The sequence below is a fragment of the Ochotona curzoniae genome, unplaced genomic scaffold (assembly GCF_017591425.1).
Source record: "Ochotona curzoniae isolate NIBS_2020 unplaced genomic scaffold, NIBS_Ocur_1.0 scaffold_4701, whole genome shotgun sequence".
Lineage (NCBI taxonomy): Eukaryota > Metazoa > Chordata > Mammalia > Lagomorpha > Ochotonidae > Ochotona > Ochotona curzoniae.
In genome coordinates this window covers 40873985-40898579 of record NW_024467122.1, presented here as the reverse complement: position 1 = coordinate 40898579, position 24595 = coordinate 40873985, and the positions used below count along the sequence as shown (strand labels likewise).

The 24595-nt window shown below is 40.3% G+C and overlaps 1 protein-coding gene and 3 gene segments (V, D, J or C); all 4 read left to right on the top strand.

Annotated features, from left to right (window-relative positions):
* Positions 1-579: 579 nt before the first annotated feature.
* On the top strand, positions 580-1572 carry LOC121148508. The segment is given in 2 exon segments: positions 580-688; positions 837-1572. Coding segments are annotated over 2 exon segments (411 nt in total).
* Positions 1573-5432: 3860 nt separating this feature from the next.
* LOC121148334 lies at positions 5433-6698 on the top strand. Its single transcript, XM_040968397.1, has 3 exons — positions 5433-5598; positions 5684-6237; positions 6576-6698. Exons 1-3 carry the CDS (start codon positions 5553-5555, stop codon positions 6696-6698), a joined length of 723 nt encoding a protein of 240 aa, XP_040824331.1. The 5' UTR covers positions 5433-5552.
* A 4694-nt stretch (positions 6699-11392) lies between these two features.
* LOC121148333 lies at positions 11393-12064 on the top strand. The segment is given in 2 exon segments: positions 11393-11547; positions 11739-12064. Coding segments are annotated over 2 exon segments (378 nt in total).
* An 8833-nt stretch (positions 12065-20897) lies between these two features.
* Positions 20898-21690, top strand: LOC121148513. The segment is given in 2 exon segments: positions 20898-21065; positions 21204-21690. Coding segments are annotated over 2 exon segments (387 nt in total).
* Positions 21691-24595: the final 2905 nt, after the last annotated feature.

The window sequence follows — 24595 nt, the reverse complement described above, 5'->3', positions numbered from 1 at the left end:
GACCATTTGGGGAGTGAACTAGTGGATGTAACACCTACCCCTCTCTCTTTGTAACTTTGGCCTTCAAATAAATATGTTACATATTAAAAAAAAAAAGAAGTAAGTGTAATGGCTCACTAGGTGTCTGACATTGTCATTGTCTTCAGTTTGAGAATAGAGGAAAAAGATTAATGTTTCTGTCATTCATTATTTACTAATGACTAAAATTATTACTGATATTCATTTGATTTTACCCTACATGTTATTTATATGGCATTTTTACTGAATAACAGGGTGGCCACAAAATATCTGTATTTGGAAGAAAAATTGCACTGAACTCTCTCAGAAATGTGATGATAAGGAGCTTCTGTGTCAGTCCATGTTCTGGGAAGAAAACAGGGAAATGGAAAAAACTACCTGGCAGCCAGCGGGTTTCTTAGGGAAAAAAAAAAATCCAGAGATGAAGACAGAGGAGTAAGACAAACTTGGGAAGTGAACAAGTCAACAATCTTGAATTTAGTATTTTGCCCACAAGAGGGTGCATCTTGGCCCCACATATATGCTTCCTGCCGTACTTCTGAGCTCACCTTCATCTTCTCACTGTGACTTTAGCCTTTCTTCACAGTAACAAGTCAAGACCCAAGGACATTAATGCATCTAAAAATGGACTCTTCTCTAGCTCTGGCGGTTGTGCTGTTCTTTATGTTTGGTAAGATGATACTTAGCATTCAGCGTCATTTTTTTATATTCTGTTGGTACATACCTTCATCCTAATTTTCTAAAAATTTTGTAATGTTGGAGAGCCTAGATGCTGCTTAGAATAAAATACACTGTAAACAATATATTTTTTCTTCCAGGAGGAAGCTATGGAGAGTCGGTGATTCAGACTGAAGGCCAAATGACACTGTCAGAGGGCGATCCCTTGACTGTGAACTGCTCTTATGAAACCACACGGGTCCCTGTCCTTTTCTGGTATGTCCAATACCCAGGTGAAGGGCTACAAATCCTCCTGAAGGCCATGAAGGCCAATGATAAGGGAAGCAACAAAGGGTTTGAAGCCTTGTACAACAAAGAAGCCACCTCCTTCCACTTGAAGAAAGTCGCAGTGCAAGAGTCAGACTCGGCTGTGTACTACTGTGCTCTGCGTGACACAGTGACAGAACTGCAGGGGGAGCTGAGCACAAACTGTGAGGCTCAGCAAGGTGCCTGATGCTCAGCGCCTACCTCTGTGACTGACTCTGGCTTGGGGACATTGTTGTTTCCCACCAGCTCTAGGACTCCAGAGTGAAAGTCATTTAGATCAACACTGACAGCACAGGCGAACAAGTGGCAGAATAGTTATACAAGGTGATAAAACAGTGGAGTGCATGCACATACTGCTGCTATAGTTCCTCAAATCAAGTTCCCTTGATATTTGTGGCTTTAAAAGCATATGATGAATAAAATATGTGTGTTCGTCCTTGCATAAAATTTCAGACCACAACCTTGTCCCAAGTCATCCAGGGAGATACTGTGCTGAGAGGCAGAACTGTAAGACTTGAGCCTGCAAATGCTGAAAATTTCCCTGTCAAACTAGAAAAAGAAGATTTTTTTCCTAAGCAAGCTCAGGTCAATCACTAGCACATTTTTAATGGAAGAAATAAATATACGGGAAGTCCTATATGTAGACATAGATATATAGGAACAAGATGGGTACTTCTAGTTTCTCTTGGCAAAATTATATGGCAGAGTATTTTAATGTTTTCCAAAACAGATGACTATCACCAGAAATTGTAAACTTTCTACCCCTCATAGTATTGTAGTGAACCAGCTTACTGTTAGTAAGCCATTACTTAGACAGGTACTGTCCAGAATCTGAAGAAGAAAGTCATACTGAAGTGACATTTTTTTTTTAATCTGTTGGTTGAAGTGGGTGGGGCCTCCTAGTTTGCTCCACAGAACATGAGTTATTGGTGGGGTAGGAGTTGGTGGCTATGACTGCAAGAGGAAAGATGGCAAAGAAGAAGAAAAATCTTTGGATTTAACTGCACACATCTTGGTATGTTTGAAAATATGAGATCTTCTTTTGTGTCTCCTATTGTAAGTCTAATATTCATCAATTTGTTGACACAGGAAGTAAACATACTGGCTTGGAGAAGGGTCCTTGAGCACAAAAAAATAGTGAGAGGACAGTGTGCATGATCTGTTGTCACAGAGGCTCAGAGGGAGCCAACCTTGATATTTGTGGCTTTAAAAGCATATGATGAATAAAATATGTGTGTTCGTCCTTGCGTAAAATTTCAGACCACAACCTTGTCCCAAGTCATCCAGGGAGATACTGTGCTGAGAGGCAGAACTGACCAAGCTGTCAATATCATTGGAAGAAACTTATCTGTTGAATTTCCACTTTTCATAATAATTATTTGTACTTTCTTCTCTCACCTTTCCATTTCTTTTTAGAGGACCCATTTCTAGGTCTCCCACTGTATCTGATCATAGTTGATTTTAAAACTACTATTTGGAACTAACATTGTGGTGTAGAGAGTAAAGCTGTTGCCTGTAATGTCAGCATCCTAAATGGCTCCTGGCTTTCAAATGGCCCAGCTCCAGCTGTTGCAACCATTTGAGTAGAGAATCAGTAAGTGGAAGATCTCTCTCTTTCTCTAGAACTCTCTCTTTCTAGAACTTTGTCTTTCAAATTAAGAAATATATCTTTCATAAAAACTGCTCATGGGTGGAGGGGCTTTGTGTTCTGTGGTGCTGCTGCTCGGATTAGTGATGTGTTACAGGTTGCTGGCATGGCAACTGAAGGGAGCAGTGGGATTTGGTGTTTCCAGTTGGGAACACAGCAAGGATGAGGGCTGCTGGGGGAGGGCTCACTCCACAATGTGAAACATTCAACTTCTGCAGACAACGATCTTATATCTAGCAACTGGGAGGCAACAGATTTGGGTAATGAAGAGAGATAACAAAAGCTCTTGAGATTTATGGATGCAGGCAAGAAAGAACGTATCTTCTGTCTTGTTACAGAAGTTCACAAATCAACATCTGACTTTGCAACAGTCCCCTTTTCCCCTCTCCTTTCCTCTCCTTTCCCTCCTCCTTCTCTTCTCTATTTGTAACTTTAACTTTCAAATAAGTAATTTTTTTTAAAAAAAAGTAAACAAATTAAAGGAAATCATGTAGATGAAGAGAGTAGAAAGCAAGAAGTTGTAGAAAGCAACTTTTGGGGAGAAAAAGTGTTAAAATTGTGGTAATAGAAAAGAAAATGAAGAAAAGGGTGAGTGTAAATCCACAGGAAAGCCAAACAGAAGCTAAAATAAAAAATAATGGAAGATGGAAAAGAAATTCAGGGAATGCAAGATGTAATGATAGAAGATTCAGAGAATCAGGATGGTGGAATAGGGCAAGGACACATTTAATAAACAGATGGAAACTCATTAGCCAGGGTGAAACAGAGAGGACACATTCCAGCAATCAGAGGACAGGCCAACAGCAGCAGAGTGGCACCTGGAGACTGACAGACACGGGAAAGCAGCAGAGACAATGGTGTGGTGTGGCAGTGATCAGACACCTCGAAGGCAGTCAATGAGTGGTGAATTGAACTCCACTGATAATCTGAGTTCCACCAGCACCCAGGTGGGAAGAGGAGTTTACCGGGAGCTCAGCAGGTGAACCCAGGCAAAGAACTGCCCATCCTGCAGCGTTGTTTGATTTGAACAGGAACATAGAGACAGCAGCATATCCCAAACAGGAAGAGCATGAACAAGGTGGATTTCACACTACACACCCCCACAAGAGCCACATTGGGCACAATTAGCACATGAAAATATGCTCAACATCATTACTTTTCAAGGGAATGCAGACCAATATGATGAGAGTATATTATAGAAAGGGTGACTATATGAAGTATTGGCAAAGACATGGAGAAATTTGAATCCTCATGCACTGCTGGTGTCAATGCAAAAATGGCACATCTGCTTTGGGAAACAGTGAATCTATCTGAGTTATGTATCATAGAGAAATGAAAATGCAAGTCTTTATAAAATAGTGCACATAAATGTTTATGTCTACAGTGTTTATAGCTACTCAAAATAGCAACAACTCGAAGGTTTTGAATTGGTGAATGGAGCAATAAAATACATTATATCCATACAACAGAATGTTATTAAGCAGTAAAAGGAATGATGAACTAATATATACCACAATATGGATCTGAAAACATAAAAAAATAGTAGCAGCTGCAAAACACCATATATTGTATAATTCTCTTTATGTACAATGTTCAGAATAGAAGGTACTACGAATACACAATTTTCAATCTCTGTAAACTTCCAGTTGCCTTGGTGACAGGTGATGGGTGAGAGGAAGTGAAGGGTGATTGTTAACAAGTAGTGGGTTTCCTCTAGTGGTGCTGAGAATGTTTTCTGATTAGGGCAGTGTTTGCCTCTTAGTGTGACCAAACCAACAAGGTTTGTACTGTGTATTTTGAGTGAATTGCCTAAATCAGTTGTTTTTTCTTTTTCTAAAAGACTTATTTATTTTTATTTGAAAGTCAGATTTTACAGTGAGAGAAGGAGAAATAAAGAGAGAAGGTCTTCCATCTGCTAATTCACTCCCCAAATGTCTTAAGAAGCCAGAGCTGAGATGATCTAAAATTGGGAACCAAGAGTTCTTCCCGGTCTCCCACAAGGTTGCAGAGTCCTAAGGCTTTGAGCCATCCTCCCCCGCTTTCCCAGGCCATAAACACAGAACAGTCGGGTCATGAACTGGCATTCATGTAGGATGTTTGTGCCACAGGGCAGAAGACGAGCTTACTATGCCACCACACAGGGTCCAGTCCTATGTCAACACATCTGCTTAAAGGGGAGGATTTTAAAATGAAAAGGTACTATGTCTTCATGCATTTTAAAGTAAAAAATAGTAAAGAAAAAAATTCAGTAGCTCTGTTTTCTGCTCATGTCTCATCGCCTTTGACGGGGTAGTCTCAGTTGAGACCCCCAAGATCTTTAGAACATGTAAGAGCGCTTAGGAGCATGTAAGAGGCTGGCCTGTCACGTCTTCCCTTGTACAGCTCCCTCCCCGCTGGCGGTACTTCTGATGTTCTACTTCAGTGAGGAGATGCTTCTTCTACCCTCACGGTGGAATCACAGAAGCCTTGGAGCTCTTACACAGCCGAGGAAGCTACACTGTCCAAGGACGAATCGGTCCTGTGGCCTCTGATCTTGTACATGCTGGGCTGGAATCTTCAATATGATCTCATATGCTTCAGTTTTCTGAAAACATATTTAGGATGGAAAAAAACCTGTTGGCGGAGCTTTTTATGCATCCCGTATGAATAAAGGAACATGTTAAATAGCTCTAGTGCAGCAGGACCTGCGGCGATGACCTCCAGGGGGCGATGTTGCACATACAGAAGAAATCCGCACGCTCCTCCACCGCTCAGCTCCTCCCTTAGCTCGCTTCTCCTCCCTTAGCTCGCTGAGATCTTTGCAGAGAGCAGAAGCAAGAACCAGAGGTCAGAGAGTATCTAGCCTCGCTTTCGTACTCAGGAGAACTTCCAGAGAAGAGCCTGCCGCGTTTCCAGCCCAGCCATGCTCCTGCTGCTCGCCTCAGTGCTGGGGCTTCACTTGGCCCTGAGTGAGTAAATTCCTCTGGTCTCTGCTGTTGCTGCAGCCTCTGGTCAGAAATGCTTCCCGCGCTCACGGACGCCTTGCTTTTCCAGGAGACGCTGGAGCCCAGACGGTGACCCAGCCCGACGCCTACGTCTCTGTGTCTGAAGGAGACTCTGTGGAGCTGAGGTGCAACTACTCCTATGGGGCAACCCCCTACCTCTTCTGGTATGTCCAGCACCGCGGCCAAGGTCCTCAGCCTCTCCTGAGGTACTTTTCAGGGAACACCCTGGTTCAGGGCCTCCACGGTTTTGAGGCTGAATTTAAGAAGAGCGAATCTTCCTTCCACCTGAGGAAGCCCTCTGTGCACCTGAGTGACGCAGCCCGGTACTGGTGTGCTCTGAGTGCCACAGCGCCTGGGGCTGCAGGGGGAGCAGTGCACAAACCACCCCTGAGTGCAGAGCTCAGAAACTCAGCAGCTCTTCCTGGGCTGCGAAGTCAGCGGCATCTTCAGGAGCAACAAAACTGCTCAAATAACACCCTCGGAACACTCTTACACATCGAATCTCTAAGTCATCATCGAGCGACCGTCACCCCTGCACCAACCCCATTCCGGGGTGCTGATGTAGTTTTACACCAAGAAGTGGCCCTTTCCCCTTCCCTCCCTGCAAACACAGGAAAAAAAAAGTTGAAACATTGATCTCACCCACCTTCCCCCGTACCTCGACCCTTTCCACCCTAATTCGAAAACCCACATGAGTATGCATCCGTCTCAACTATGTAAACAATGTTTAAGGAGAGAAAGAGAGAGAGAGAGAGAGAGAGAGAAAGTGAAGCAGCCGGGACTGAAACTGGTACTCATATGACATGCCAGTGTTGCAGGTGGCAGCTTCACCCAGGTAAAGACAAAAAAGACTGTGTTTAAAGAGATATATGTTCCTTGGAGGTCTCTTTAACTTTCTGAGTTTCACTTTTGTGTGCTTCCAGTGATGTGGTTAATTTCAGGTATGTCATTATTACCAGCTCAGCTACACTGCTCCGAAGGATTCTGGCAGGCATTTTATGCAGATTTGCAAAGAATATGAAATTCTTTTGATCCTGAACTCAAACTTAGTATTAAAGAAGTAAGTAATTTTTATACTAAGGGCTGTTGAAAGAATAGAACTGCTTCTTTCTTCACGGTCCCAATGTTAAGAAATAAAAGTCGCTTTCGTTACTTCTAGCCTTCCTTCCTTTCATGATCTTGTCATGATTTTCATGAGAAATGTCTACAATAAATAGTGCTACAAAAGAGGAAATTCAGTTGTTTTTATCACTGAAATAAATAGTTTTGACTTTCCCATAGAAGCCTTAGCTTTAATGTCCTCGGGTGTCCTCCTCTTATGCCCCATTATCTAGAAATATCCAGGTTATTGACAATTGGAGTGATTTAGTGAAGACTGAGTTACAGCGCCATCTGGAGGCAACATCCTGAAAGGGTGGAGTTTTGTTTGCCAAAATTCAGCAGGTTTTTAGGCGTCAGAGGCTGTTGGATGTGACATATCCAATGTAGCTGAATATGTGGGTCTAGGAATCAGAAAGTGTTTTCTCACTTTTTAAAACTCTTAATAACCCACAGATAAGCCTAGGTCATCTTGTCCAATCACCTTCACACTGTATTAATTGAAAATATTAGTCTATAATGGAAACATTCTTCCAGGAAGGGAAACAGACATGGTTTCAACTAATGCATAAGAGACCTCCTCATGGACTCTACAGATTCCTTCTGCAAAGAGTCGACAGGGAAGGAAAAAGTCAATTAGCCGTAGCAATTGATTTTATCACGAAGAGGAAGTTGAATTGCTTTGTCACTATGGAAGCATGGAATACGTTTGAAGACTTTTAGTGTGTCCATGCCTGTACTGTTCTGTGAAGTAGTAATTTTTATTTGTTGCCTATTGTTTGTAGGGAACACATACTTTTATTATATCATCAAGGCAAACTGCAATCCACTTCAACAAATAGTTCAACTTAAATACAAGTAAGTATTTGTTCATTAATATCAGTGTATCAGTCATTCATCAATTTCAATTTAAACTGAAAGGAAAAATAGTTTACATATTGATGAATTTTAAAATAAATTTTTGTGTTTGTGAAAGCTGAATTTGTCTGTTTCTTCCCCACATTGTCACTGTTTTATAGCTTTACCTGATACTTCAAAGCTGTCCCCTTTTCTAAAGTTGATCTCTGAAGAAAAAGCAAATAAGCAGTACTTGTGCCTTCACTCTCAGATAGTACTACCTGCAATGAAGAGGACTCATGAAATGACTTAAACTTTAAGCCTAAAAATGTAGGTTTACTAGATTTATCTCAAAATCTGTAACTGTAGATGTTACTCCTAGTAGAATTTTGATAGGATTACATTTACAAATCACAACAGAGCATCTGTATAACACATGGGTGCGAATAGCTTTGGACTACTGCAGCTACATGGATATTGGACTAAAGAGTAATGGCTTGTAGACGGAGAAGGATATGTTCTTAGAAAAAATTGAATTGTTCTGTAATAGAGAGATTTTAAAGAAATAAAATGACAAGTTTAAATGCAGAAGGCAGTGTTCTCTCTAGGAATACAAACTTTGAAGCAGAGTTAGAAAATAATATTGCATCTACTACCTAAATACTTTAAATATAACTTTAAATTAGCTAATAAATGTACATTATTCTTGATTTATAGTGTTGTTGGTAATTATTATATTGAGATTGGGAAGCAGTTGAGTTACATGTAGGATATTAATCTAGCAGTGTATTTTGCTGTAATAAGGAAAATTAAAGTTTTTCATGTGTGTTATGCCCTAATGTCTACTTTCCATTTTCAACAGTGACACAGGATTTTTCCAAAGGAGAATTCTCTTCTAACGTTTATTGTGGTACTTTCAAATACCATCATTTTTTAAAAAAATAAAAATACAACATTTCATCTTCCCCAGGATATTTAGAAAAGTTAGAGGTATTGAGTAAGGATGTAGAGAAATGATTTAAGATTTTCTCTGGTTACAATGGTAGCTGATCATCCCTAAACTTAGGTTTCTGATAGGATCAGTTAACTTCCATTAGAGTAAAGCTAGATCATAGTTGATGCCCTAATGTCTGCATTGAAAGTGTTTAATGGAAATCACACCCTAACAATGAAAAATATCATGTGTCTTCAGATTGTTCTTCGTAATGTTTCATATCATAGGAAAGTAAAAATAACTCTTATATTTGTACTCTGAGAGTATCAGTAAAGTATCATAGACTGGGTCACTAAGACAACAGATCTTTATTTCCCCCACAATTCTGGTTAGAAATCTAAAATGAAGATTTCAGAAGCGTTGATGTCTTCTGAGCATCTTTCCTTAACTTTCAACAGCCACCTTCTTACCTTGTCCTCATATGGTCTCTGCCCCATGTGCACTCACCGTTGTGTCCTGTTTTCTCTATTTGAAAGAACATTAGTCCTATCGTGGGATTCAGAATTGATCCTTGACTCACAGCAACTAAGAATAGTGATGTGGACAATGAGGGATGGGAAAGCAAAAGCAAAGATAGGTATTATTTGAGAGAGAGAGAGAGAGAGAGAGAGAGAAGAGAGAGAGAGAGAGAGAGAGAGAGAGAAAGAACACAACGGAGTGCTCTGACCAGGCTAGGGGTACATTATTGATTGATCAACTATTCTATCTACACCGTTTCAGTACATCAGGGTCTGTTTTGCTTTTCTCTGTGTCTTTCTGCAAGCAGTCATGGCTGTTAATCAAGAGGAAATGTCACCTTGTTGACCACTTGAGATGTTGCTGACCTGCTTAGCTAAGGAAGGTTATGCTATCCGTATCAGTTACTATGCACTTGAGACATGCTGCTTTGTGGTGTAGCTTGGTTTAGCATCAGAGCCTAATTTCTCACATGGAAACTGCTATGCTCCCTGTCTCTCCACTTCCCATTTATCCTACTAACTTCACAATACCAGATTCAGACTCACCCTAACTACCTCACTTTACATTAATTAAATCATAAAGATTCAAGGGGCCCTACTCTATCTTAGATATACTAACATTCCGAATACCAGGTGTTAGGGCTTCAACAGATGGACTTTTATAGGAGCTTGAAGAAATTTATTCAAAATTTCAAAAGTAAGCATCATGTTCATAGACAAGGCAATTGAAACTTACTTTGACCCAACATAATTTGTGGTAGTCAGGATGAGCATGCATAATTTTGATGTAACAACTCCTAATTCTGATCCCTTCATCTTTCATTATCCTATTCTTTTTTCATCTTAATCAGTATGGAGAATGCATTTCTCAATTCTTCACTATAGGTTTTTACACATACAGCAAGGATGAAACAACAGAATATATGTAAGTATATAGTGTCTTTTTTGTATAATTAATACAAAATAACACACATAATATAATGCTAATCACTCTGTATTTTGCCTTAGAGCTTTAATCATAGATCTTACAGGCTTCATTTTCTTAACACATGTAAGTCATTCTACATCATTATGTCACCTTGAATAGGTTTCAATTTATACAACCCTGGCTTTATTGATTAGCAGTCCCAGTATTGTTTCTTTCAATATGAACTAGAACTCTGCAGGAAGCCTTCCAGAGCATTCCTCTTCATCCACACAGGCCCAAGATAGTCTAGGAGCAGAGACCAGGAGGAAGAGAGGGGAAGATCCACGTGGCCATCAGATGCAAAGCACCAAGGACAGAAGGAAGAGCAGGGACAGAAGCTCTGAGGCAGAAGGATGTGTATACATTCTGCTTAGCATGCTGGATGGCTTTCTCTTTGATTGTTTTTCTTAGCGGGCATTGGAAGAAGCTGTCATATGGCAGCTCATTTGATAAATTCTCTGAAATTATTGTCCTGGTATATGACTGGTGTGTGGCTTCCTCTGATGAATCACTGAGAGGATTCTAAACACAGGAAATCAATCAGAGGAAAAGTACAGTAAAACAGGAGAATACATAAGGAAGATGTTAGATAATAACTTTAGTCATCGGAAAAAATCGTGTGTGTGAATGTGTGTGTAATGTAAGTAAGTGAGCTTGTTAAAAGAATAGAAATGCACTTTCCATTTTCTAAGACAAAAGAGAGAAATAGAAAACTCCATCAGTTTTTAGAAACACACTAAGAAATGTAGTATATGTGCATAATAGACAATTACTCAGTCTTTAAGAAGGAATGAAATACTGTCATTTACTGCAAACTACATGGAATTGGAGAGCGTTGTGCCAATTAAAATAAGCCAGAAAAAGAAAGCCAATACTGGGTGCTTTCCTTCATGGCTCCGAGCTTTGGCCTGGCCTGGCCCATGGGCGGCCCTTGCAGGCAACCAGGGAGTGAACCATGAGACGGGTTGTTTTCTCTTGTCTCTTTGTGTCTCTCTCTCTCTGCCACTGGAACAGATAAACATTTAAACAGAGAAATCACATTTAGTTCTTCTGCATAGAAGGCAAGCCGGTCCTTGATATTTTTAAATTATTGAATTGTCTCATCAATCAAATTATGTAATTCATTACATGCTGTTTCTCTTTCCATTATCGTTTGAAACTCTGCTTGATTCGCAGGAGACATTGTTTCTTCCCTAAAGTGTCATCCACATTCTTCACACGCTTTTGCACAAACTCTTCTTTATTAATGGCTTTAAAGGGGAAAAAAAGCTGCTTCGCGGCTTGGAAAGGTTGCCCTCTCTCTTACTGCCCACTGTTCCAGCCCACCACGTTGGAGCTGTTGCTGTGCAGTTTCACCGTGCCATAGTGGGTGGAGTTTCCTGTTGAGTGACGAAACTCAAAGGTGACTGATGTTCTCTTGAGTCTCATGTGTCCCTTAACTGTAAGAGCAAAGTCTGTCTGAACCCCAGGAGTTAACACCCGACAGTGCAGGTGCAACAGAAGAGCCATGAAGAGCCAGCTAGGGGCTCTACTGGGGCTTCTGTGGGTCCAGATTTTCTGTGAGTAGGGACTCCCCCCATCCCCCCGCCCCATTGGGGCTGCGGGAGGCTCCGTTGCTAACAGGAAGAAAGGCAGTTGACAGAAAGCTCTGATATTGGGTGCTTCTTGGGGGATATTGTATAGGTTTGCTAGCTGGATTCATGATTCCCACAGTGACTTTCCTGTGCCTTTTCTTTTTCTGTCCATGCAGGGGTGAGAGGGCTGGAGGTGGAGCAGAGTCCTTCAGCCCTGAATATCCGGGAGGGAGCCAACTCTACCCTGCGCTGCAATTTTTCTGCCACTGTGAACAGTGTGCAGTGGTTCCGACAGAATCCCGGGAGCGGCCTCATCCTTCTGTTCTTCATAGCTTCAGGAACAAAGGAGAGTGGAAGGCTGACATCAACCGCGAATTCCCGGGAGCGCTACAGCACCCTCCACATCGCAGCCTCCCAGCTGGCTGACTCAGGCACCTACCTCTGTGCGGCAGAGGCACAGTGCTCCCAGGTCACCTGCTGCCTGCACCCAAACTGCAGCTGAGCTTGTAACCCCACCCCTCTCTGAGAAGCACGTGGGTTCTACAGCAGCATTTGCACAGCTGTGGGTTCCCTGATTGATGTTGAAGCACTTTTATCTTTGCTCAACTTAGACATTTCACATACCAGAAATTTCTGTGCAGGAAAAAATCTCTGATATGGAGTCACCGAACCAACTGATTAAGTTGTCAAGACCCAAATGTATTGTCACAACAGATGCCCTGGCATGATTACATAAATTATATGTAAATTATTGTGATGAATGAGAGTGTGAAAATTTGATGCCGGTTAAAAAATTGAAATTATTCAATGTTTCAGTTAATTGTAGATAAAATTTCCAGGAACATGGAAGGACATGGTTCATCATGGTAGCTTTGAATGCTAATCCTCCCCCTGCAGTGATGGTATCTCATAATAAGTGGCAGCTCAAGTCCCAGCTGCTCCACTTATGATCCAGCTCCCACTATGGCCTAGGAGAGCAGCAGAGGATGGCTCAAGTCCTTGGGCCCGTGCACTTATGGGGAAAACCTGGAAGAGACTCCAGGCTCCTGACTTTGGATTGGCTCAGCTCTGATAGCTGCAGCAATGTGGGGAGTCAACCAGTGGATGGAAGATCTTTTTCTCTGGCTCTCCTCTCTCTCTCTCCTTTTCTATCCTTCCCTCTCTAAATTCGCCTCTCAAATAAACATAAACTTTTTATTGAAGGGAAGAACATGTGAAGCATGAGTGAGTGTGTGTGCCATTCTCTCAAAATATGAATTAAAGCATTTGACATGGGTCTGGTGTGATGGCTCAATTGACTAAATTCTCACTTTGCATTTGCCAGAATTCCATGTAAGCCCCAGTTGATGTCCCAGCTGTTCCACTTCCAATCCAGCTCCCTGATTATGTCCTGAGAAAGCATTGGAGGTTAGCCCACAGCTCTGGGATCCTGCACTCAAGTAGGAGATCGAGAAGAAGCTCCTGGCTCCTGGTTTCAGATCAGCTCAGCTTCAGCCATTGAGACAGTTTGGAGAGTGAATCAATGAATGCAAGATTTTTCTCTTTCTCTCCTCTCTGTGGTTTTGCCTTTCCAATAAAACACACAAATCTCCTCTTTTCTATTATTATTGGAAAATAAGATACACAAAGAGAAAGAAAGACAGAGAGGAAGATCTTTGATCCATTGATTCACTCCCCAAGCGGCTGTAACAATCAGAGCTGAGCTGATCTGAAGCCAGGAGCCAGGAGACTCTTCCTGGTCCACCATATGGATGCAGGGTCCCAAGGCTTTGGGCTGTCCTCGACTGCTTTCCCAGGCCACAAGCAGGGAACTGGATGAGAAACGGGGCTGCTGGGATTAAAATTGGAGCCCATATGGGATCCTGGTGTGTGCAAGGCAAGGACTTTAGCCAGTAGGCTACTGTGCCTGGCCTAGAACACAAATAAAAAGAAAACAAACTTTTTTCTTTTAAAAAAGTTTGATGTTACTGAGTATCAGGTAATCTAGCTAAGTGATTACACATAATATTTACTTTACAGTCCCTCCCCACTTGTCGCAGGAATAAACTAGGGATTATAAAATGTGAGTAACCTACCTGACTTCATGTGATTACCAAAATGGGGAGCAAGAGGAAATCTAACATCAGAGCCGACTCTCTGAGCTACCCCATATAGAAGATATCTGAGTGACAAAATGCAACTGATTTCTACTGATTAAATCTATCCCATGTGATTATCTGCCCCTTGGATAGGAATATCTGCTTTGTTCACTTCTAAACAGTATCTGTAAGAAAGAGTCCATTGAATTGTTAATTATATTTTTATTTATTTTTTAAAAATAGAAATTGGTTTATTTTTACTGGAAAGGTAGTTCAGATTTATGGATATTAGTAGGAACAGAGAGATAGGTCTTCCAAATACTGGTTCACTTCTAAAGTACCCACAATGGCCAATTCTGAGCTGATTAGAAGCCAGGAGCCAGGAGCTTCTTCTGAGTTTCCCACACAAGTGCAGAGTCCAGAAGTTTTTGGCCTTCCTCTACTGCTTTCCCAGGTTGCAAGCAGGTAGCTGGATGGGAAGTGGAGCAGCTAGGACAAAATCCGATGCCTAGGTGGGACCTTACAAGGTGAAGATTTAGTCATTAATTTTTATTAAAATCCGTATAGAGTTAGAAGATTCATTTTGAGTGAATCTATTGCTTGTGATTGGACAAATGAATCAGAATACATGGCTGTAGACAAAGATCTTAGCTCTAGCAGTCATACATCAAATCTCCTACAACCAAAATCATAGTCTAAATCTGCTGGCCAGGATGGAGCAAAAACCTGAGAATTAAGATAAAGTCTCAGGAGCTGACTCCAGTTAAGCTATCAAACCTGCTCGGTGGCAGAGATTCTCGCTCTTGGAAAGGACTTGGTGCTTGGTTTAAAGCTCTGCTATTGCTGTCTTAAAATTCTTATTAACTTTCTCTTTGAAGTGATATTTTTGTATGGGAAGTCCAAAAAGAGGACCAAGAGTTTTCTGTGAGATGAAGTGATACGGAGGTCAGCAGAAACAGGGCAGGATCTGACAGAGGCACAAAGAATTCTTCCAAATTTTTGAAACTCTGATATTGAGAATTGATACAACAGTCCAATGTGAATAACTGTAGACTTCAAAACAGCAATTATATGTAAAGATAGTATCTTCATGAAAAAAGAAAATTACTTTCATGTGAAGTTTCAAATGAACCAATATTAACACAGAGGATAATTTGAAAACTAATTTTCTTTGTATTTGAAGTTGCAATGGTATTATTCATTGGCAAATATTCTGAATTATATACCAATTATGAAGCCACTTTCATTTACTTTTATGATCTGCACAAGTTGCAGAAAATGTGAGAGATAACATTAAAAAGTGACTGTGTAATTTACCTTTACATTAAACCCAGACTGACATGAAATTGATTTGTACAAAGGGTTACATCATTTCTGTAAAATCAACATTCAAGTGACCCAAGGTTCTATTTCCAACTAGTTTGTCAGGTATATATGCTAAAGTTATCACAGCATACAAAATATTCTTGATTTCCACTAGTAGTTGTATCAGTAGAACTATTCTCAAAATTATAAACAATAAAAAATTCTCTCTGCAATCTTACATTTATCATGATAAGGGACTTGCTCTTAGTTGTATGGCTGGCCAATACAACTATCTACAGTATGGATTTTGACAAGCTAATATATTGATTTGCAAACAAGCCAGAAAATCTTACTGTTAATTAAGACATCATATTAACAGTATTGCTATTATATCATGCAAATTGACACTAAAATACTTTTTGAAATGGGTAAATATGTGCCGCTAATGCATAACATTATAAATCCTAATGTGTTTATTATTATTGTTATTATTATTATTTTATAATACAGTTCCATAGGCTCTGGGATTTCCCTTACACCTTCCCAAAATCCCCTCCCTCCACACACTGATATCCCCTACGTTATTACAATAATATAGTTCTTCATAAAGTCATAAACCCATTATTGTGGGCATGGACATTGTAATGGCATAGAGTCCAGTATCCTATTGCCAAGATACAGTTAACAGTTTCTTTGGGAGTCTATCTTTGATCTGGAAGTAGAGATATATACGGCATTGTATCCTAACATCTGGATATGATAGACTCCATAGCACAGCAACTATTCATCCCCTTAAATGAAAAGCCTCAAAACAAAATCAAGAATTTAATATGAGAAAAAAACTACTGTGAAGGAATGTAACTAAAAACAAAAATTTCAAAACCATGAGCTATAGTTTCCACTGATCTTTGTTGGTGAGATGTGTCTTCTGTAAGCAACGAATAGATGGATTTTGTGTTTTTAATCCAGTCTACTAATCTATGACATTTGATTGATGAACTGAAGCCATTTACATTCAGGGTTAATACAAAAAGGTGGTAATTTGATCATGTCATTTTAGCAATGAGTTGTTAATTACTTCAGTCTGTTGTTATTTTACTTGGATGTTCTTCATATTTGTCTTTGGTTTTGGTGGGTGCTATTTCTTTTCTCTGGCAAGAGAACATTTTTAAGTACCATTTGTAGGGCAGGTCTGGAAGAGGTGTATTCTTTGAGCTTTTCTTTACTGTGGAAGAATTTTATTTCCTTTTCAAAGACAAAGAAAAGCTTTGCTGGGTACGTGATTCTGGGCTGACAATTTTTTGCTTTTAGAATCTAGAATATGTTGCTCTATTCCCTTCTGTCCTGTAGAGTTTTCCTATGACTGGTCAGCTATGAGCCTGATTATCATTTTTTCCATATGTCAATTGATTTTTTCATGTGCACATGTAAGGATTTTTTTCCCTTATGTTCAGTTGAAGAGAGCTTGATTGACATGTGTTATGGCCAACACTGTTGGGAATTCTGTGCCCCTCCTTTATGTTGTTTCCCAAGTCTTTCTCTAGATTAGGGAAGTTTTTCTTTATTATTTAATTAAGTACATTTTAAACCCAGCATCTCTTTCTGCACCTTCTGGAACTCCCATAACTCTTATGTTTGGCCTTTTAATAGTGTCCCTTAATTCTTGAATACTTTTCTTAGTTTGTCTCAGTTCCTCTTTCAACTTTTTGATTGTTTCCCCACCATGGCAAGAAATATCTTCCAGTTCTGAGATTCCTTCTTTTGCCTCCTTCATTTTATTATTGTGACCTTCCACTGGGGTTTTAATTTGCTCTATTGTGTCCTTCATTTCTAATAATTCTACTTGATTTTGTTTTAGTGTTGCTTCTTCCTGTGTGACATATAACTTACATTCCAACATGTGCTTTTTATTATTGATAAGAAACTTTATAAGAAGTTTTAAAAGTTTTTTTATTCCCCATTTCCTCTATGTATTCTTCGGCTAACTGTGAGGCTGGCAAAGGCTTTGGCTTTTTTGCAGGGAAACCTTCAGTAATGTTCATTGTGCCTCTGTCTCTTTTTTTGCTCTTGGTCATTATACTTCTGGCTATCTGATTCTTCCCCTTAGGGTAGTTATCCAAGCTGTGTCACCCACAGGTCTGCAGTTCAGTTTTACTGATGGCATTTGGTTCCTGGTTCTCTTTTTGCAGTTACTTATGCCACTGCCTCCAGCAAGTTTCAGGTCTAGATTATTGTGTTAGGCTTCCATCATGGTCTCCATTGCCTCAGCTCCTGGCTCACCACTCTCCACCTTCTGTGATCCTATGTGTGATTGCATCATTGTCTGTATAACCTTTCTCACATTTCTAGTTTGAATAGTTTCCAAGATTAGGGAGACATCAAGTGTTCTAAAAAACTAGTTTGTTAGTGGTGCTGATTTTGCCAGAACCTGCTGGCCATTATGTCTGAGGTTCACCAGGATCTATCTTGATCTACAGGATGCCCAAGTTGGTATTATTTTCACAATGGGACTAGTACAATGCACTGAGCTGGAAGTGAGTCTGCTCTCAGTTCAGTGTATGCACAGCTTACTGTTGTCCCTCCAGTCTCACAGCTTTTGTCACACTGTATAAAATGGCACCTGATGTACCACTGATGGAGTTCTGAATTTGCTGGTCATTAGGTCTAGGGCCTACCCAGATCTGTTTCGGGTGGAACCTGCAGGATACCATGTTGGTGCAATGCACTGAATTAGAAATGCTTAGTGCACATGCAATTCCATCCCAAAGCCTTTGCCTCTCTACATAAAATTGTGCCCAATGTGGCTCTGGTGGGGTTGTGTGCTGTGAAATTCACTCTGTTCCTGCACAGCCTGTTTTGGATATTCTGTTCTGTCTCTGCTCTTGGTTGAATCAAACAAATCATCAGGACAGGGAGTTCTTTGGGTCCACCTGCTGAGCTCCCGATGAACTCCCCTTTCCACCTGGGTGCTATGGAGCTCTGGTTGCTGGTGGAGCTCATTTTGCCACTTGCTGACTGCCACTGATGATCTGGTCATTGTGACACCACGCTGTTGTCTCTGCTGCTTTCCTGTGTCTGTCAGTTTTCAGGTGCCCCTTAGCTGTTGGCCTGTCCTCTCTTGTTTGCTGGAATGTACCCTTTCTGCTTCACCCTGGCCTAATGATTCTTCATCTGTTAAACATGTCCTTACCTTAGCTAATGTGTTTCATAAATAATAAAGTATTTTCAAGTAAAGTTGGGTATTTTATTGTTTGATAGCATTTTTCTTCAAATTTTAATTAAGGATCTCAAATGTTATTCTTGCCCCGAATTTCATAAGTCATGTTGTCAGCTGCTATGGGAATATTGACTCTTATGATAAGATGGAAAGCAAGCAGGCTATTTAAGAAAATTTAAGAAATTTAATAAATTTTGCTTTACATTTAATAAATTTGTGCAATACTTCCTGTTTACTAATGTTGCTGAGCAAAGATACATCATAAGTCTCCTATCCAAGTACTAACCAGGCCTGGACCTGCTTAACTTCCGAGATCAGATGAGATTGGGCATGTTCAGGGTGGTATGGCCATAGATGATACATCATAAGTCAATGATACAATATGGAGAGGGAGTCTGTTCATCCATGTCATTAACTGTGACCACCTTTACAGTTAACAAATATAATTCTATTCCATTTTGATGTGGATTTGGACTCTCCTTGATGCATCATATATTGATGCTATAAAAGGAATGAAAACTAAGACAGAAACTCACCCAAATTCTCTACTTCTGACAAAGCCCAATAATTGATTCATCATAACCTCAGCCATACCAGATTGTATATGGATGTGAGAATGCATTTGGAACTTCATGATGCAGGATGATTTCTCTTCACTCTCATACCACCCACATTGTACAAACCAGTCCTCAAAATGCTTTATTACATTTGAAGTTTTAGAGATATAAGAGCCATAAGAAGCCTTTAGCACAACTTCATTTTACAAAGGCAGTAGCAATATTCAAGACACAAACATGAAACAAATCATCATTGGCTTGGGAGAAGAAAGAAACTGAATTTCCTCCCTTTCTTCTTTAGTGTTCTTTCCCCTGACTAATTTCTGATGCACCATATTGTTGAATGGAGAGAAACTATCTAATGGAAACCCAGTCACTGCTTCATTTGCAGATTGTTTCTAGAAAAGTCTTGATTCAATGCCTTTGACCATCAGAAAAAAATATTTCAATTTGTGTAAGAGTTGGGCCTTTGGGCAGGAAATGAGACTCAGCCTGAGCTACTGTTACTCTATCAGCAAATTAGTCAGTTCCTCCCTGGCTTTTACAGAAGTAAGCCAAAAGTGATGCACTTTGGTGCAAAAGTTTGAAATTCATGTATGATTTTCATAATATGCATTTGTCATGTACTGTTTGAAGACTTCTTGTGTTGACCTAAACTATTTGTCTCCAAGGGGAAGAAAATTTTTCCCAGTGAAAGATTTGGGAATTTCGTTATGTAGTAAATGGATAAGAGAAGAGAAGCTCCTTATAGCAGAGAAATTTTATATTTGTTAAATTATGCATTTTATACATCCAAGTGCTTTCAATATTTATATATTGAATTGAAATTGCTCATCCTAACTGAATAACTGTTCTCAAATTACTGAGGCAGAAAGATATGTGTGAGGGGTTCATTTTATTTTCTGTACCTCCAGGACCCCGGTGAGTGCAACCACAGGGAAGTGGAAGATGAGATAGCGTTGGCCTCATAGGCGTTCTGACTCATAGTTAATTCTGTAAGGTTAATATCTTATTTGTATTCTACTCCATTAGTCCACTTGACAACATATAGGTTTCCACAGATTTATTCTTACACAAGTATCAGAAAATACCAAGAACTTGAAATATGTGGTAAAGGGTTTTTGGCAGAGGAGAAGATCCAAGAAATTTACAGAATGTAGTAGATTTATCAACATCTTAGAAGAAAAACATCTGGAATCTAGGAGAAAAATAATTACGAGTCCATAAAAGGAAAGTTGGTTCATACTTTGGGGGAAAATTCCATTAATGATGTAAGTTAGTCATTGCATCTAGGGACATGCCATTTTTATGTTATCCATTTTGATCTCCTAGAGTAAAAGCACCTCAAATATGCATTGCATGGGGTTCCACTTTTCAGATCTCCAAATTGATGTTCAAAGAGTTTCTGTGCTTTATTTAATTATTTATAGTACAAGCTAGACAGCAGCATGAGATTATTTCAAAAGGGATTCCTGGTTTCTCAGAGCTAACCAACCCAATCTATGGGTCAAACTATTAAAGTTGGAGTATTAATACCTGATGGAACTTATAATCATGCTTTCACTGAGATTCGATCCTTTGATTTTCAACAGGCCATCTTTACTGTAGAAAAATCCTGACTGTTGGTTTTGTCCATTCTCTGGGAATAGCAAGGTCACACTCAAGACCTGGATTTTAGGAGCTGAGTATGAGAAGACAAACACTCTATACTTATTTGTCCTCTCCCTCATCTTCTGATCTTTGGCTTGCATGTCCTCATCAGAAACACTTTTACTCTATAATATTCAAATCATGATAGTAGATAGTAGATATTATTTTTCTATGAGAGGATGGTGGTGCTTTCTTGATTTCAAATATGACAAATTCAGTTCATCACTGAACAAACATTTACAACATCTACTTATTTCTAACTTATTAATAATGACTCAGAAATGCTTATAAATATCTACCTTGATCTCCATAGATGTGTTGTGTGTTTAACCTCTGATTTAAGACCTGGCTGGTTTCCTGATCACTTCATGCACTTGAACAGCTAGGAGGTAGTTTTCCCTGGGGAGTTTGCAGTGAGGGCTGTGGCCACCAGATGGTAGTGTACCTCTGCTGATGCAGAGTCCGGGAGGTTCACTTAAGAAAACCGAATGAATAGGTTCCGGTGGAGGCAGAGACTTTTCTTATTGGCTGAATAGACAATATGAAAGCCAGCATGCTTGTTAGAGGAAAGAAGGGGCCAGCTGAGAATCAAAACTCCCCTGGCTAGAGCCTGCAGCTAGGGTCTGCCCTAACCGGGAAGAATCATGAAAACATCTATTGAGGTTTCATACCTGTTCTTGTGGCTGCAGCTGGACTGTAAGTTGAGGGTTTGTGGGCAACAGAGAAAACTAGTGGGTGACTTTGTAAGATCTAACTATACTCAGGTTTCTTGTGCTTATTGTTGAAAAAGAAAATGCTGGAGAGTTAATGATTGAATTTTTCCTTTCTGCATAGGGATGAGCCGAGGAGAGAATGTGGAGCAGCAGTCTTCTACTCTGAGTGTCCAGGAAGGAGACACCTCTGTTATCAACTGTACCTACTCAGACAGTGCTGCAAATTACTTTCCATGGTACAAACAAGAAGCTGGGCAGGGGCCCAAGCTCTTCATAGACATTCGCTCCAATGTGGATAAAAAACAAGACCAAAGATTCACTGTTTTGTTGGATAAGAAGGCCAAGCATGTCCGCCTGCTCATCACAGCCACCCAGCCTGGGGACTCAGCTGTCTACTTCTGTGCAGCAAGTACACAGTGCTCCCCAGGCACCTGCGTCCTGTACCCAAACCTGTGACTGGACTGAAGCCTCAGACCTCTTTGTTTGGCACAGAATAAAAAACCTATTGCTTTATTGTTTGTTTGCAAATGGAAACTAAAAGCATAGAATAAAAAAAGATTACGTCCAAGATGACAAAAAAATAGTTCAGGAAATTTTGTTGGCTGCCAACTAGAATCTTAAAAATTGATATGCTTTTATATTTATTTTTAAAGGACATACAGAACTGTAATACCCACATAGTATCATGTATTGTTTTAAAATGTACATAATGTGTCAAATTTGAATCAGGGTAAGTATAAGTATCCTTTTCCCCTCCTCTATATCTTTTTAGAAAATAAAATGCATAGTGAATTATTGTCATTTACAGTTACCCTGCTGTATAACAGAGCACCAGACCGCTGGCTCGTATCTGGATCTCAGAACCTGTTACGTGCACTTTATCCATCTCTCCTTCCTTACTCACCCCAGCCTCTGACTACCTCCATTTTACATTCACCTCCATTCTACATTGTTCAAGGGAAACAGGAGATTGCATGGATTAGTTTGCTTCAGAGGAGAACCCATTCACCAGAGCAGTTGTCTCTGGTTCATTGAAGACCTAAACACAGGGAGTGGTAAAAAGATTGAATCAAAGGCTTTAACAACAACCTCTGGCACTGATTTTTTTTTTTCTTAAAGTTGTATCTATTTTTATTGGAAAAGCAGATTTTATTGAGAGGAGTTAGGGAGGATCTTCAGTCTGCTGGTTCACTTCCCAAAGGCCACAATGACTAAACAAGGAACCTATTTCAGCACTCCTACATGATTCCAGAGTCCTAAAGACTTGAGCCATCCTTCATTGCTTTCCCAGGCCATAAGCATGGAGCTGGATCTGAGGTGGAGCAACCAGGACATGAACTGGTGCCCTTATGGATGCTGGTACCACAGGGTGGAGGATTAGCCTGTTGAGCCACAGTGCCAGTCCTCCTAATTTGGTCTTTATAAACAGAGAGGAGGAAGGTGACCTTTATGACAGGACTCAGTGACTGAAGCCTCCACATCAAGCTTTTTGGAATAAAGAAACTAAACTTTCTTTCTTTTTTTTTTTAGCTTTTTGGCCCCAAAGTGGGTCACTGAAAAAGCACTGGAAGTGAGGAGGAAAATTATTTTATCAATAGATATGTCTAGAGATACACAGTGGTTAGTTTGAATCGTTTTGTCTTATTAATTTCTTGCTTAACACAATAGCACTCATAATTGAGTGGTGACATGATTATTACATCTTGCATGGTCTTCAACATGTCACAGATAGCAATTTTAAATAGTTGCCAATCTCCCAGTTCTGTCACAGATGCAAGGAATACACATCGCAGTTGCTCAAATTGCCAGTTTGCTTTCAGACATGCCTTTGTATATTTTCAATACACCTGGGTGTATTTGAATTATTTTCAAATTAAGAGTTGATTAATTTAAAAGAAATATGGGTTTGGAGGGACTCCTGGTCAGTGATCAGAGAAATCAGACATGGCAAACACAAACTCCTTACAACAAGAACTCCCCCCCGCCCCCCCCCGTTTCCTTTCCAGTGCAGCCGAGGAGCAAAGCCCACAAATCCTCCCTTTGCCTGGTGGGGTCAATCTGCAGAGTAGAACCCTGGAATTGAAAAAGAGCACGATGTTCTCCAACCTGGGGAAGAACTCAAACACATGGTTCTGCAGCCTGTTGGGGTAATCATGGCTTCAACATGGTTGGCACAGAGTACAGATTTAAAGTGACTGGAGAGTTGGTCTGTGATTCATTATATAATGTTAGATTATATGGCGACTGATGTTTCAGGAGCCATTTTTTTAAGGGAAAAATGTATTTATTTTTATTAGAACGGCAGAACCACAGAGAGAAAGAGAGACAGAGCAAGATTTTTCATCCATTGGTTCACTCCCCAAATGGCCACAACAGATGGAGCTGAACCTACGCAAAGCCAGGAACCAGAAGCTTCGTCTGGGTCTCCCATGCAGTGCAGGGACCCAAGGGTTTAGCCATCCTCCACTGCTATCTCAGGCCACAAGCAGGGAGCTGGATGGGAAGTGGCATAGCTGGGACATGAATCAGTGCCCATATGGGATATTGGTACTGGCAAGGTGAGGATTAGCCAATTAAGCCATTGTGCTGGGCCCAGCAGCCATGTTTTAAAGAAATAATTGTTTATTTAAAAGCCAGAGTTACAAAGAGAAGAAGACACACACACACACACACACACACACACACACACACACACACTCTTCCATTCTCTGGTTCTCAAGTGACTGCAATGGCCCAGGAAGGAGCCAGTAGTGTCTTCTGGGTCTTCAATGCAAGTGTCTTGGACCCAGACACTTGAGATATCTTTGGTTGTTTTTCCCAGGTCATGAGCAGAAAGCTGGGTCAGAAGTGAATCATCCTGGAATTGAACTAATGCCCTTACGGAATGTTGGCATTGTAGACAGCAGCTTTACCTGCTATACCACAATCCTGGCTCAAACAACCATCTTTGAACACACAGTTCATGCACCTATCTTGTTTTTGCATATTGTTATGTTGCCCTCATTTGCTGTGACTATAAATTCCCAAATTATTCCTGAATTGGGAGACTGATATGGGCTTCAACATGACCTTCCCCTATTCTACAGATCTGTAATAATATTAATGAAGGTGAATTCTATGTTTTCATAATGTTAATAGTGTGTGCACGTATTAGCCACACTGATTCCTGAGACTTCAGGATACGTGAGAATGAGCAACGCCCATCCCTTTCTGTTTAAGACTGGAGCTTGATACTAAGGAAATGTAATGTCTTACACCAAAGGCTTCATCTCCTAAGACAACATTTTCCACCCTCATACCAGCAAACCTGCATAAGACATAAAAGTAGTTTATATTGTCAGAGGAGGAAATTAAAACAGTATTGGCTTAGGGCACTGAAATAGAGGTGGGTGGGATTTTTGTTGTAGTTGTTAAAATGGGTCTCAGATGTGTCGATAGTGACCATCGTGAAATGGGTGCATGCAATTCTCATGAAATAGGCCAAATTGACACTTCTGAAATAAAATTCACTGT